Source organism: Triticum urartu, chromosome 2A, assembly GCF_056163025.1.
Source record: "Triticum urartu cultivar PI428250 chromosome 2A, HENAU_Tu73, whole genome shotgun sequence".
NCBI classification, from domain to species: Eukaryota; Viridiplantae; Streptophyta; class Magnoliopsida; order Poales; family Poaceae; genus Triticum; species Triticum urartu.
Genome location: NC_141874.1, coordinates 138,550,777 through 138,564,292, shown reverse-complemented (window position 1 = coordinate 138,564,292; position 13,516 = coordinate 138,550,777). Strand labels below are relative to the sequence as shown.

Here is a 13,516-nt window from a genome sequence, read left to right as displayed (position 1 = left end):
AGAAAAATATATTTTGAAAACAAAGGTTACCTGGGCGTTAGTTGATCGCATCAAATTGTAAGGTAAAACCATCTTCTAGCTAACAAGACCCTCACCTTTGCCTCGATGGTTCTAGGCTATCAATTTGATAGAGCTATTCCTAGTGACAATATTGGTACACCCAAAGAATACATTTATCAAGGCATTAATCTAGCATATTCCTAGTGTGACCATCCTCTTTTGCTCCCTCATGAATGAGGTTGAACATGACAAGTGGTCAAATGGATACGATTAATGAGGTTTAGGGGAATCAATGAGTAGCAACATGAACCAAAGACACCATAATGGTAATCTTACTGGCCCTGGACACAGAATGGTACACATACAAATAAGTTAGTACAATATTTTATAAAAAAAATAATTTATCAGCTTGTGATTGATTAATAGACGAGGGAGCCGGCCCACCTTTGAAATTCAGGGAGGCCACCCCTTTGAAATAATTCGGGGGGAGGGGGGGGGGCATGTTTGTGATTGATCCTTTAGATGAAAAAGTCTGTAAAATGCTGTAATTGTTTGTACGTTTAGCATTTCTGCCTTGGACGTAATCAGCAAATGCACAACAATGCACGCACGGATAGTTTTTTACAGGATTTACGGTCTGGTCTAGCTGGCAGGTTTTCATTGGATAGAAATAAGGTGAGGGAGAGAAGATTAGGTGGGCAAGACCCCGTCAGATTAGTTGGCAAATGCAAGCTTGACACTGAGCTTGAGATTGTTCGGTTCCTCTTTGCGCCAATAGAGTACAGTACAAGAAACACTCGGTGTCTGCTCGTAAACCTTATCGCCACCAAACTCCAAGGACCAAGCGGCACCCGGACGGCCGGAAACTGAGCTGCAGAGATGGCGTCGTCGGATTCTCCGCCGCCGGGGAAGCCCCCTCTGCCGTGGCGGGTGCGCCTGCTCGTGGGCGCAGCCTCATTCCTACACTCCGCGTCCCTCCGCGCCGACGGCACCGTCAACCGCTCCCTCCTCTCCCTGTTCGAACGCACCGTCCCTCCTAGCTCCGCGCCCGATGCCGCCGGCGTTTCGTCCACCGACCACGCCGTCTCCAGCCACCTCCGCGTCCGCCTGTTCGTTCCAGCGCCCGCCGCTAGCGGCAGCCAGAGCCAGCTGCCAGTGGTTGTATATTTCCACGGCGGCGGCTTCGTGTTCCACTCCGTGGCGACGGCCCAGTTCGACGCTCTGTGCCGCCGCCTCGCCGCGTCTATCCCGGCCGTCGTCGCCTCCGTGGACTACCGCCTCGCGCCCGAGCACCGCGCCCCTTCCGCTTACGACGACGGGGAGGCGGCGCTCCGCTGGGCACTCGCCGGCGCCGGGGGCGCCTTGCCGTCTCCCCCCACCGCCGTCTTTGTCGCCGGGGATAGCGCGGGCGGCAACGTCGCCCACCACGTCGCCGCGCGCCTGCAGGGCAGCGTGGCCGGGCTGGTCCTGCTGCAGCCGTTCTTCGGCGGCGAGGCGGCGACCGCGTCCGAGCAGCGGCTCCGCCACGCGCCGTTCGGGGCGCCGGAGCGGCTGGCGTGGCTGTGGCGCGCGTTCCTGCCGCCGGGCGCCACGCGGGACCACGAGTCGGCCAACGTGCCGGCCGCGATCCAGCGCGACGGTGCCGCCGCGGGGAGGTGGCGCGCGTTCCCGCCGACGCTGGTGTGCGTGGGCGGGTGGGACGTGCACCAGGACAGGCAAAGGGCGTACGCGCACGCGCTGCGAGCCGCCGGCGCCGAGGAGGTCCGTGTCGCGGAGTTCCCCGACGCCATCCACGCGTTCTACGTGTTCGACGGCTTCCCGGACAGCCAGAGGCTGCTGGCGGACGTGGCCGAGTTCGTGAACCGGCGGGCTGCCGAACACCTCGACGCGCCAGTGAACGACCAGTGTCCACTGTCCACTGGTTCGTAGTTGGTTTGCAGTTCAGTCAGTGTGACTGATTTTTTTTAGAATTTTTGGTAAAGTGTTGATTCTTCGAGCTGTGAGGTGTGTGACGACGGAACTTGAGGCACATGCGATGCACTGATGATGAACATGTCCGGTTCCTAGTGACTGATTGCGTTGCATGGCACGGTGTGGATCGTGTGAACGAGTTGTTCGTTGGTTCTAAAAAACAGGAAATTCGAGTGGACGCAAGCGTCGACAGCGCGATGAACGGCATTCATGGCGCAAACAGGGTCGTGTTTGGTCGTACGTATCGGCGTTCCTGTCATGGAGCAGGCGGCCAGGCACGAGAGGTTCCCGCCCATGCGAACCAGACCGTAATGGTGCGACGACGCGGACAGATCCACTGTACGTTGGGCCCCGATTTGGCGAGTGCCAGCATGGGCCGAGCATCTTGAGCAGTTGAGCTACCAGTCTCCGCTGGAATATCTGAAGAGAATGACACACCGCCCGCCGCGGCATATCCAGCCGGAGCATTCTCGGCGCCCGCGCTTCTGGCCGCCGCGCGCTGGCCCCGCGCCTTGTCGTGGGCGCGCGCCAGTGCACCGCCCCAGTGCCAGAGCGCGCGCCCGTGTCCCGGCAGGCCGGCACAGAGCACGCGTGTGCGCAGTGGCAGCACCGGCACGATGCTGTGTCCGTCCGTGGCTGTGCGATGAGCTGTTCTTCATTGTCAGGCATTCAGGATTTGAATCAACTTCAAATGCATCGAGAATTCAATATAGGATATACAGAAAGATCTCTGCTAAGTGGCTGTCATGAGTTCCTGTCGGGAGATAGCAGCTTGCAGCATCAAGCACCGGAAAAGGAGGCCGACATTTATTCTCAACAGAAGCCTGTTTAGGCCTCCTTTGATTCGGAGGATTTTATAGGAATTTTAGAGGATATGATTTTTATAGAATTTTTTTAGAGCCCTTTAGTTTGTAGGAATAGATTCTTATTCCTACATAGGATTGGTTCCTATCCTACACATTTCATAGGAAAATAAAAATGAGCCTAGACTCAATGGAAAAATTCTTTGGTGTCAATCAAATGACATCTTGTTTCCTATTACTACTCATAGGATTTGAGATACATGCACATCTCATTTCCTACAAAATTCCTATTCCTATAATAATCTTATCTTATGAACCAAAAGAGGCCTGTGTAGCCGGGGCTTCCGGCCGGAGACATTTGCCTTTCCAACGATACGAGGGCCCAGACCAGCTTTACGCCTCCAAAGGTGAGAGACGCCAGCGGCCTCCTTCCATGATGACCCCTTTCTCTTATGAAAAGCTCGCCGTGTTTTCCCCTGAACATTTAGAAACATTATAGCTGTGCATCCTAGGAGCTCTCTCAGGCCATCACTGATTTTGGCCGTCGAATTGCACATCGTGATCATTCTTGGGCGTCCGATGTGTTCCCTCCCCTCCCCCCCTTTACCCTACGTCTCAACCCCACCTCTCCCAATTTCACCGCTGCTGCCGTCACCGCAAGAGAGAGATGGATATAGGCTACCAAAAATGCGAGGATGGTCGGGGCGAGTCGCGGAACACATCAGGAGTTGAGCCACCCTCAAACCAGTTAGCATCGTCTTCACCTTTGCAGCCAATTCACCATGTTGTCAGCAAGATCTTCCATGATCCGTTCGTTCCACGCTAGAGGTATGATTGGTGCTTCATCTCGGATTTGTGAACAAATAGGTGCCTCCTCTTGATTCATATAGGTTAGGATTTGTGCAGATGAGGGAGGTGGTGGAAAAGGAAGAGCGACGACTCTAGGAGGGGAAGGAGGAGATGGTGACCAGCACGGCTCCTCCGGCCAGGTAGACGCGGGCACTCCGCTTCGAGCATATCGACTTACTTGCGTGGTGGATGAGTCTTCTCCAACGGTGCGCCGAAATCCAAACCCACCTGCGATTTTTTGCCCCTGATTTCCTATTCTTCGGTGAGTAATTTAGGTTGTGTTCAGGTGGTGTTGGGGTTGAGCGCTTGACTCTTCTTGCTCTTGATTATTCGGTTGCTCTGAATTAGTGGGATGCTAATGGCCGCCATAATGATGGAGGCCAAGAAGGGTTTGATGAACAGGGAAAGGGAGAGGGATCAGCTCCCAGTCGGCATGCAGGCCCTGGCCGTCGACGATGACCCTATGTGCCTCAAAGTTCTGATGGTCCTCCTCTGATACTGCCACTATCATGGTTAGAGCCTGCTTGCACTTCATTGTGTATATTTTTATAAGAAACTTCATTATGTTGTATTATTACTCCCACGAGCAACCTCGGTCACCTCATCATCTTCAAGGCCAAGATTGACGCTGCTCCTGCCCTTCAGGCCCTTTGCCATCATGCTCCACTACATCTCCAGAAACAACACTAATCGCACTTGCATTTTCATGTTTTTTTCTATATATTTAGTGGCACTTTTGAATCTTTCATAGCACAAGCATCAGTTTCTTCTTATGCATTCTATGTCACGTGTAGTAGCAGGAGCAAGACAGTGCCTTCTATATCCTGAATTTGCTATTTTCAAATGCTTCATAGCAACGATGAGTTCTCTCTTTGTGCTCACACCATTTGGTGAGAGATTGTAATATGCAACCAAGTAAATGCTAGTGATTTGACTTGGATCTTCAATTGGTTACACATAAAATTGTCTGACCTTCTGTATGTTCTGCGCCTCGTCTTGTGGAAACATCTTGGGTGCTACCTTGGACACTGTCTTGATCTTCAATTTGTTTTGATTCCAGCATAACCTTCCAATTTAAATATTGGCTTCAGCTTATTATGAAAGATTTGACCTTTTCAAATGCAGTCAGGGCCCGGGGGCACTTCTAAATGCTACTGGAAATGTGACGGAGAAGATTATTTCAGTATGCACCGGATAATGGAATCATTTGTGCCATCCAGCAACAACTACTAGGATCTATATTGTCAAAAATATTGTCAGTATGGTGATATGCTTCCTTTGATGGCGGGCTTGCCCATCCTGACAATAAGAACAGTTGCTATTTTGCACAAATACATTTCCAATGAAATCCACATATTTTATTTCTGTATAGCCTTCCTTTGATGGTTTGGTTCAGCCTAAATGTTGGCGCACTATGGAAAATTTGAAGCTCCTCTTTCAAGGTATAGTGGCAGCATCATGACTATGCATTGCTAAGCTCGTGCACTTGCAGCTCTTGCCATTCTTTCATTTTTTGGTCGTATTGGGCTTAGAAAAATATAAAAAATCACACAACTTTCAGTGAGAGCACCAAAACTGCTACTATATTTTCTGAAGTGCTTTCCCATGATTTTGTTGTAATGATTCAGATCCAAGGAATTCAAGGTGCATATCTTCGACAGGCTAAGTGGAATTGCGGCTCATTTACTCATCAACCATAATCTCCCGAGACTTCAGGAAGCACGTCTCCTATCCTTGTTTTGATTCCAAGCTCTAGGTGCTTTCTGACATACATGTTTTCAAATTCCGTCACATAGTCCATGACTATACCGGAATTAGTTAATCCTCTTAGAAATCAAAAAAGAAAAATTTATAGCATAAATGTGTTCTCTATTAAATCTTGTCCTTTTAAACATTGTTGTTTGAATTAATATACATGTAGCATTTATGAAGTCACTTCTTCAGTATACTTGGTTGAAGCCTGATCACAAATTAGTTGAGCCAAACTAATACTCCCTCCTTCCCAAAATATAAGGCGCACATTGACTTTTTTGGTCTTCATCACATAACTTTGACTATAATTTTTACTTATTAGTAAGAAAATAGAATCAGACGATGGTCTGTTTGTTGTACCCATTCAAAAAAATTATAGTTTTTCTCTGTCTACATAAATTAAATTGGGTGCCCTCAATTGTTAAAAGCCTCATTGTATGATTAAGGGTTCATGTAAAGATTAAATTTGTGTGCATGTCCATGACATGGCATTGCATGGTCCTGCTGCAAATTCAAATTGACCTTTAGTTAAGCTTTTCAAGTCAGTCTATACGTAATTTAACGTTACTGCATTATGACTTCATATAGTTAGAGAAAATTCTACCATTTTACCCAAAAAATGACAGGCGTAGCAATGCGTGCCAACATGGTAGTTCTTGTGTGTGACCAGGTCCCAATAATGCTCCTAACTGAGAATGATCCAAATGCAGCCCTTATTATGATTGCCACTGGACACTGTGTTGCTCCCTACCATATACCTAACATGTATGTTCAGCGGAGATCTTCCCAAATTACAGAGTTTGTGGCATGTTTGGCTCTTGGTGTGGTTAATCCCAAAACCTTTTTCATGAAGAATTTTCATACTAACTTAAGGAGCATCCAGATTAGGTTATTACTTACTTCTGAGAGAAGTATCTTTCATAAAAAGGGAAACATTCATGAAACAAATAATTTTAGTCTATTTTAGCATTTTCCATAGTTTATCTGGTCTCCCTGTATTTACAGAAAAATCATATCTCTATCATAAAACATTCAAAATAGACGCCATCAGTGATCTAGTTCTCATATGATTTCGTTCCGCTTTTCGGCTGTATCAGGCTGTGAGCTGATTAAGCTAATCCACGAGTTCTTGTTCCCGGAGGCAGCATGATAATGCACGAGCCTTTTGTGTGTGACCAGCCTGACTGCATGATTGATTGGTTATTTGATTTGATCAGACTTAGCTGATCCACCAGACAAGCAAATCTGACCAACCAACACACGCATAGCCGTACCGAAACACACACCAGAACATCACGCATTGATCAGGACATGCCACACAAATTCTTCACAATTTTAGGCCAACTCCACGCACGACCCCAAATCGCCCACTCGCGTTTGTTTGGGGGTAAACGGGTACAAATTGCGGCCCAACACGCGGAAGCAAACGGACAAATGTCCGTTTCGATCCGCTTTCATTCCATTCCCAACCCAAATTTTGGGTCGCGTTTGTGGCCAAATGGACAACGCACGACGGGCGGGGGGCGCGCCCTTGTCCTTCCCTAGCCCACCTGTCAGAGACACAACCCCATTTCTTCCTCCCCCTTTCATCGCTCCGCCCTCGGCCCCTCGCCATCGCCGCCGCCATGCCCGTCTCACCACCTTGCTTTGCCCGTCGGTGGAGCAGCCCCTTTTCTTCCTCCCCAGTCGTCGCTCTGCCCTTCGCCCGCGGTCGTCCACCTTGCTGCGAACCAACGGCCTCGACGTGCCCTTTCCGGCCGTGTCTACACCACTCCCGCAAGGTGTTCGACGCTTTGCTTGCAAGGTACCATGGATAGCGGAGATGAGTACTTCTTTCACAACTTCATTTGTTCATCGGATGATTCGTCCTTGGATGATGAGAACATCGTGGTGGCAGCATTGGTCGTCCATGACCATATCAGTAGGATGTGGCCTCGGTTCAGGGGATCAATCCCCGGGAATGCCTTGGCCTTGAACCGCAATAGGGAGAAACGACACCACCTCCTCTATTCCGATTACTTTGAGAGCACCGCACTCTATAAACCGCATCAAATTTGTCGCCGCTTCCGAATGAGGAGGCATGTGTTCAATCGTATTCGGGAAGGAGTGGTTGCATATGACCCATACTTTGAATGCAAAGAGGACGCCATTGGCAAGCTTGGCTTCTCTTATCAGAAAATGCACTGCGGCTATTCGCATGCTTGCATATGGAATTCCCGGTGATCTTGTGGATGAGTATGTGCGTATGAGTGAGTCCACATGTCTCCTCTCAATGTATAGTTTGTGCAAGACCGTGGTGGCAGTGTTCGGTCCTGAATACCTAAGAAAACCAAATGTCGTTGATATAGAGAGGTTGTTGACGATTAATGCCGAGAGGGGCTTTTCGGGCATGCTTGGTAGTATCGATTGTATGCGCTGGAAGTGGAAGAACTGTCCATTTGCTTGGCAGGAGCAGTAAAAGGGACATGTGAAAGGTGCCACTGTCATACTTGAAGCTGTGGCTTCACAAGATCTGTGGATATGACATTCTTTCTTCGGCATGGCTGGTTCTCACAATGATATTAGTGTTCTTCGGCATTCTCCAGTGTTTGTAAGGCTTGCAGAAGGCCAGTGCCTGGAGGTCAACTTTGAGTTCAATGGCCACCATTACAACAAAGGATATTATCTAGCTGATGGTCCACTCTTGTGAAGACCATACCCAATCCGCAAGGAGAGAAGAGATAGAGGTTTGCCCAAATGCAGGAAAGATGTGGAGCGTGCATTCGGTGTGCTTCAGTCTCGATGGGGTATTGTTTGAAACCCTGCATTGACATGGAGCATTCAGAATCTTTGGGAGGTGATAAATGCTTGAGTGATTATACACAACATGATCGTTGAGGATAAGCGTGATAGCAGTATCTACGACCAAGAGTTTGATTTCCAGGGTGAGATGTTGAGCCTGAGCACTCACCTCCTGCAACCTTTGAACAGTTTGTCCAATTTCATCGTGAGTTGCATGATCGGAACACTCATACGTAGTTGCAAGATGACTTGGTTGAGTATATGTGGAATCACATTAACAATTAATATATCTATCGGTTTAATCTCTTTTCGTGTGCACAAATTTAAGTGGTTTTGTAAGGCTCTGATATTTCTAAAACATTAAATGAATTGTAATAAAAGACTATTTTAAACATATGTTTGATTTAAACTATTTTTGCTACCCAGCTGACGCAAACCTAAATCTGGGTGGACACACCTCATTGCTACATTCAAACGGATGAAATCCGGACAGAACGAGTCTATTTGAGGTCGTGCGTGGTAGTTGCCCTCAGCTCACGAGAACAGAGCCGCTGTGTTTTGTGTGCGAGTGTTCATAACATCACATTGATTTGATCAAGTGTGCACATGATCATCGCACGTTCGAGATCGGAATTAAGAGTAGTCAACTCGTTCCATCCAAATAAACTACAGTACTTAATTACTGGTATAAATATATTCATTCATGACAAGAACCAACTAAGGAAACAAGCTAGGCACCAGGACACAACAGCACAACTTCTCTGTTCACATGCACAACTCAACGCCTAATTAGACATAAACAAGAACCCACGACACGGAAGGAAGAAAGAAAAGGAAAATTTTAACCGCAGGCCATGAGTGAGTACGGGAGAGTGACCACACACACTGATGACTGATGCCCGATGCCTGATTGCTCTGCCTCTGTCCATGGCGCGTCGCCTGCCGATCACATGACGCTGCACCCGGCGTTGGGGTCCTCGCCGCAGTACGGCTGCTGCTGCTGCTGCTGCTGCGGGTAGTACGGCTGCCGGTTGCCGTGGTACCACCCCTGGTGGTCGTGCACCGGCACGCCGTAGTACCCGCCGGCCGGCACGGGCGGCCTGCAGCACTGGCACCCCCCGCCGCACCCACCGCCGCAGCCCCCGCCGTAGTACGACGGCTGGCCGTACGGCGTCGGGTCGTAGCTGTAGGACATGGGCCCGGCCGGCGCCGGCCAGATGGACGGCACGGCCACCCCCTGCGCGGCCACGGGCGGCGCCATCATCGGCGGTGGCTGGGGCCCGCCCCCGCCCTGCTGCTTGGCCTGCTTCATCTTCTCCAGGAGCGGGCCGAGGTCGGCCATGCTCATGCCGGGCGGCAGCGGCGGCATGGCCTTGCCGGGCTTCGCGTCCGTGGCCGGCGGCGCGTCGTCGAACTTGACCTTCTTCTCCGGCTTGGCGGCCGCGGCGTCCTTGGGCTTCTCCTTGTCGGCCTTCCCGCCGCCGTCCTTGGGCTTCTCCGCCTTCCCACCATCCTTCTCGGCCTTGCCGGCGTCCTTGGGCGCCTTCTGCTTCTCGCCGCCGCCGCCGCCGCCGTCCTTGTCCGCCTTCTGCTCCTTGCCATTGACATGCATCTCCTTGATCACCCGGCCGGCCTCGCAGCAGAGCTTCCGGCACAGCTTGTCGGGGTCGAACGGCCCGGACACCGTCACGGAGTTGCTCTTCTCGTCGAAGGAGATGGTCTTGATGTTCATCTTGTCTGCACAACACGATCCATGCACGGTCAGCCCATGAGGTTGACGACGCTGGCCCGCCCACCGTAACTTCGCATGTACGTGGGCACGCGTGTCAGCGGCGGTCCGCCACGAGGCCATAGCGGCTTCTCTGCATGGGTGATTGACTGATCTGTGACGGACGGGAGTTAATAGGTTACCTTGGATCTTGCAGAGGACCTTCCTCATCTTCCTGTAGCATCGCGCGCATTCAAGGTCAACTTTGAGGACAACCGTGGAGATCTGCGACGAGATCGAGGGGGGTTAAATGAAGGTAAATGCAGCTGAGTATTAGAAGTAGATCCAGGTGTGAGTCTCACACTTGACAATTGTTAATTCAGAGTTAACTGTACCTAATAGGAGTACCAGGCTGAGCTATATACTGTGCCTTCCAGAAGGAAGGACTCGCTGTGTCACTCACATGCTCAGATTATAGTTGGAAAATTCTTAATTTTCTCATCAGAAGAGAACCAACTGCCGCCAATTCTTCAGCCAGTGCGTTTACAAATTACAGATGACCTCCTTAAATATTCGACTCAATGCTTGTTACAGTTTACCGGTGGTAGTATTAATCCATTAACTGTCCTAACACTGAATATTGGAGCAAAGCGTTTCATCACAAAAAATTCAGTGGGAAAACTTGTGGCACTGAAATGTGAAACAAACGCATCTATTATGAGAAAACGACGGGCTTTTGTGCTCGTTTTCCAGTTTGGTTCAGAGGATGATGTTGAAATCAGTTGGCAACGAAAAGGGAAACGCGCGTTGATCTTGGCAGCAAAGCGGTGGGTGAAAAGGAAAGGAGTGACATCACACGCAGAAAATAGGGACGGGAGTTTGTGGTCAGAGCCCGAGAGATATATTTTTTTTCGAGAATGAGCCCGAGAGATATTTGCTTGCTGCGCACTTCATTTCTCATGGCGTTTCTGGTTTGAGTGCTCGGCACTCCGACGACTTGTGGGGATTCAGACGAAAACATGGCGTCGCGTCGTTCATGAAGCCACTGTCGATCTCTAACGAAGATGACAGTTGGTTTGGACAAGAGGAGCCGAGATCAGCTTCGTTGCCAAGTGAACTAGTGAAGAGCGGCGAACACAGAAGCGGAACATAGATCAATGGCATAAACTAGGGAAGAGGGCCTACGAATTTCAAAGAAACGAACTCTCGGGCCGGACGAAATTCAGAGTGCGGATCGCGCGCGCACCCACCCCACCCCACGCACGCGGTGAATCGAGAGGGGAACCGGGGAGAAGCAGGCTAGGCCAGGCGTTGTTGTTACCTTGTCCGCCATGGCAATGGCGCCGCCTGAGGCGTGGTCGTCACCTTCAGCCTTCAGAGGAGGCCTGTGCTCTGCTCTGGGGTGAGTGAGGGAGAGAGAGAGAGAGAGGAGGATGAGGGAAGAAATATGAGAAGACCGGTGGTGGGTGCGGCGTTTTAAGAGGGCCGCGCACGCACAGGCGCAGGCGCAGGCGCGGGCACCAACCAACCCTGGCGGCACACCGACGGGCGGGCCCTCCGGTCCTCTTTGACCCGACCCGTATTAGCTGTGCGGCATGTGGGAGTACGTACACGCACATTTTGTCAGTCTAGTCGGTGGGCTGTGCCTCTCCCGCCTGCGTCGGGCACGCACCGGCACCACCACCTGCCGCGCCAAATCAAATCACCCAGCCCACTTCTAGACCCAGAGAAATGACAAACGGCGAACACCCACCTCCAGCACCGCTCTACACGAATACTACGCACAAAGGCGTTCATAATAATGCTACTGATGATACTGACTACGCTCCACTTGCTAGTGTCACTAGAGCAGGTCGAGCGAGTGACGTTCAGTGGTGGCAAGTGAACCGCTAGTGATGTGTGCTGCGTTTTTGTTGTCTAGCCAGCGCCAGCGCCAGCCCTGGGGAGCGGGGCCGTCTGCTCCATGCGGCCAGCCAGGCTTGTCAGCACCAGAGGCACAGCCAAGCCAGGCGGCCGCCGATTTCGACACCTCACCGGCACGCGTGACACGATCACGCTCCTGCTGCCACGGTGACAGTGCACCGGGGGCAAGTGTGCACCCGGCGGGTGCAAAAAAATGCCGATAGATAAACGGAGGTGGCTGGAGCACCATGTCAGCAGCAAAGAAAACTAAGGAGATTTTGGGCGCGACATTTCACCGGACTCCTCCTGCGCGAGAGGCCTGGGCGCTCTGGTGCTGCGGCGCAGGGAGCACGCTGCTTGTCTTGCTCAATTGGCTCTGGGAAATCTCTGCGTGGGGTTAAGTTTCTGGTGATAATTTTACTGCTAGCTAATGGGCTGTAGATAGAGGCGAACGTGATTGGATTATTGGATTAGGCCACCAACCAGAGGAGTTATTTAATAAATAATGGTGGTACGTTAGGAGTAGTGCCTTTTGATCGATCATACGCACGGCGATCTTCGGCGGGCGAAATGGCCTTTTCCCTCCAAAGTGCTGCACAACTCATGTGCAATTCATCGTGAGCTCGCCAGAAAACAACGCTGGGAACCTTCCGATGTCATTGCCACTTCCCTTCCAAAGCAAGATGCCACCGGAGACGGCTGCAGCCAGGAATGGGTGTAGTTTCCGACGCTCCGTGGATGCCCCCCTCACATGGAGAAAAATCCAAACAATCATTCGCTGATCCTTAAACTGAGAGAGAAAACTGTGTGGTAGTACGAGCAATGCTGCCAGAACCCGGTGCCGGCTAACGTGCAGTCTGCAAGCGGGGCGAGATGCAAAACCGTTCGCCATGTGTGGCGGTGGCGGCCAGGCCATGGCTAAGCGAGGGCCAACCACCGGGCGAGCTTGCGGGGATAGGATCGTGGCGGCGGCGTGCACGTATGCGCCTGTTCTCATGGCGTTTGCGCCTGCGTGCCACCTACCGGACATGTGCCTCGCGGGCATTTTTCATTTCCCTCGCCCGTGATGGGTTTGTGTCGGTGCTTCGGCCTGTCGCGTTACAGGTGTGAATGAACGTTTGAGAGCGCGTATGCAAACAAATACTTCCTACGTTCCTAAATACTCTAAAACATGTCTATATATATTCGTATGTAGTTTATTTTAAAATCTACAAAGACTTACATTTAGGAACCGAGGGAGTACTTATATAGCTTCGGCCTCTCGTGATCGCTACTTCAGTAGAGTCATTGTATCAAATAGATGATAGATGATACCCAGCGCGTTGCTGCGGTAACTTTGTTAAAAAAATGTGTAAATAGTTGCTAAAAAATAACTAAATTCAATGAAAACAAAATATAAGCCTGGAAATCAATAAAGAAAGTCTCTAAAAATATAATTAAAACTTTTGAATTACTGTGAAAAATATCATTTCGAACAAAAATATGAAGGATGACTAGAATGCATGTATGATGTGGCATCGTTACAAGCATAGACTAATGCAAACATAAATTGTCTCCCCCCTTAATTAATGAATGAGGCAAATCTTTTGCCTTTGCGTTAAAAAAACATAAATTGTAATTTACAAGTTTGCTTATGTGTTAGATTGTGCATGGTTTAGTGAGAGAGAAGACTTAAATGCACGACCTTAGTGGGACGTCGAGGTGAACACTTTGCATGTTGAGATAATTAGGCTATTTTTTTAAGAATGTA

At 50.2% G+C, this 13,516-nt stretch overlaps 2 protein-coding genes and 1 long non-coding RNA gene across 4 annotated transcripts; 2 read left to right on the top strand and 1 right to left on the bottom strand.

Moving 5' to 3' along the window:
* Window positions 1–696: 696 nt before the first annotated feature.
* Window positions 697–2,070, top strand: LOC125541270 (putative carboxylesterase 18). The gene has a single exon (XM_048704724.2). The coding sequence runs from the start codon at window positions 880–882 to the stop codon at window positions 1,927–1,929; it is 1,050 nt and encodes a 349-aa protein (XP_048560681.1). The 5' UTR covers window positions 697–879; the 3' UTR covers window positions 1,930–2,070.
* A 991-nt stretch (window positions 2,071–3,061) lies between these two features.
* LOC125536359 (uncharacterized) lies at window positions 3,062–5,558 on the top strand. 2 transcript variants are annotated; one of them, XR_007295010.2, is made up of 5 exons: window positions 3,065–3,602; window positions 3,681–3,829; window positions 3,910–4,135; window positions 4,749–5,065; window positions 5,252–5,558. It is a non-coding gene; the product is annotated as an uncharacterized LOC125536359 (long non-coding RNA). The 2 variants fall into 2 exon arrangements; XR_015615890.1 differs by having other exon boundaries at window positions 3,062–3,602; window positions 3,681–4,135.
* A 3,254-nt stretch (window positions 5,559–8,812) lies between these two features.
* LOC125536358 (uncharacterized) lies at window positions 8,813–11,343 on the bottom strand. Its single transcript, XM_048699556.2, has 3 exons — window positions 11,186–11,343; window positions 10,068–10,149; window positions 8,813–9,893 (listed from the first exon to the last, which is right to left on the bottom strand). The coding sequence occupies exons 1-3, from the start codon at window positions 11,195–11,197 to the stop codon at window positions 9,103–9,105; spliced, it is 885 nt and encodes a 294-aa protein (XP_048555513.1). The 5' UTR covers window positions 11,198–11,343; the 3' UTR covers window positions 8,813–9,102.
* Window positions 11,344–13,516: the final 2,173 nt, after the last annotated feature.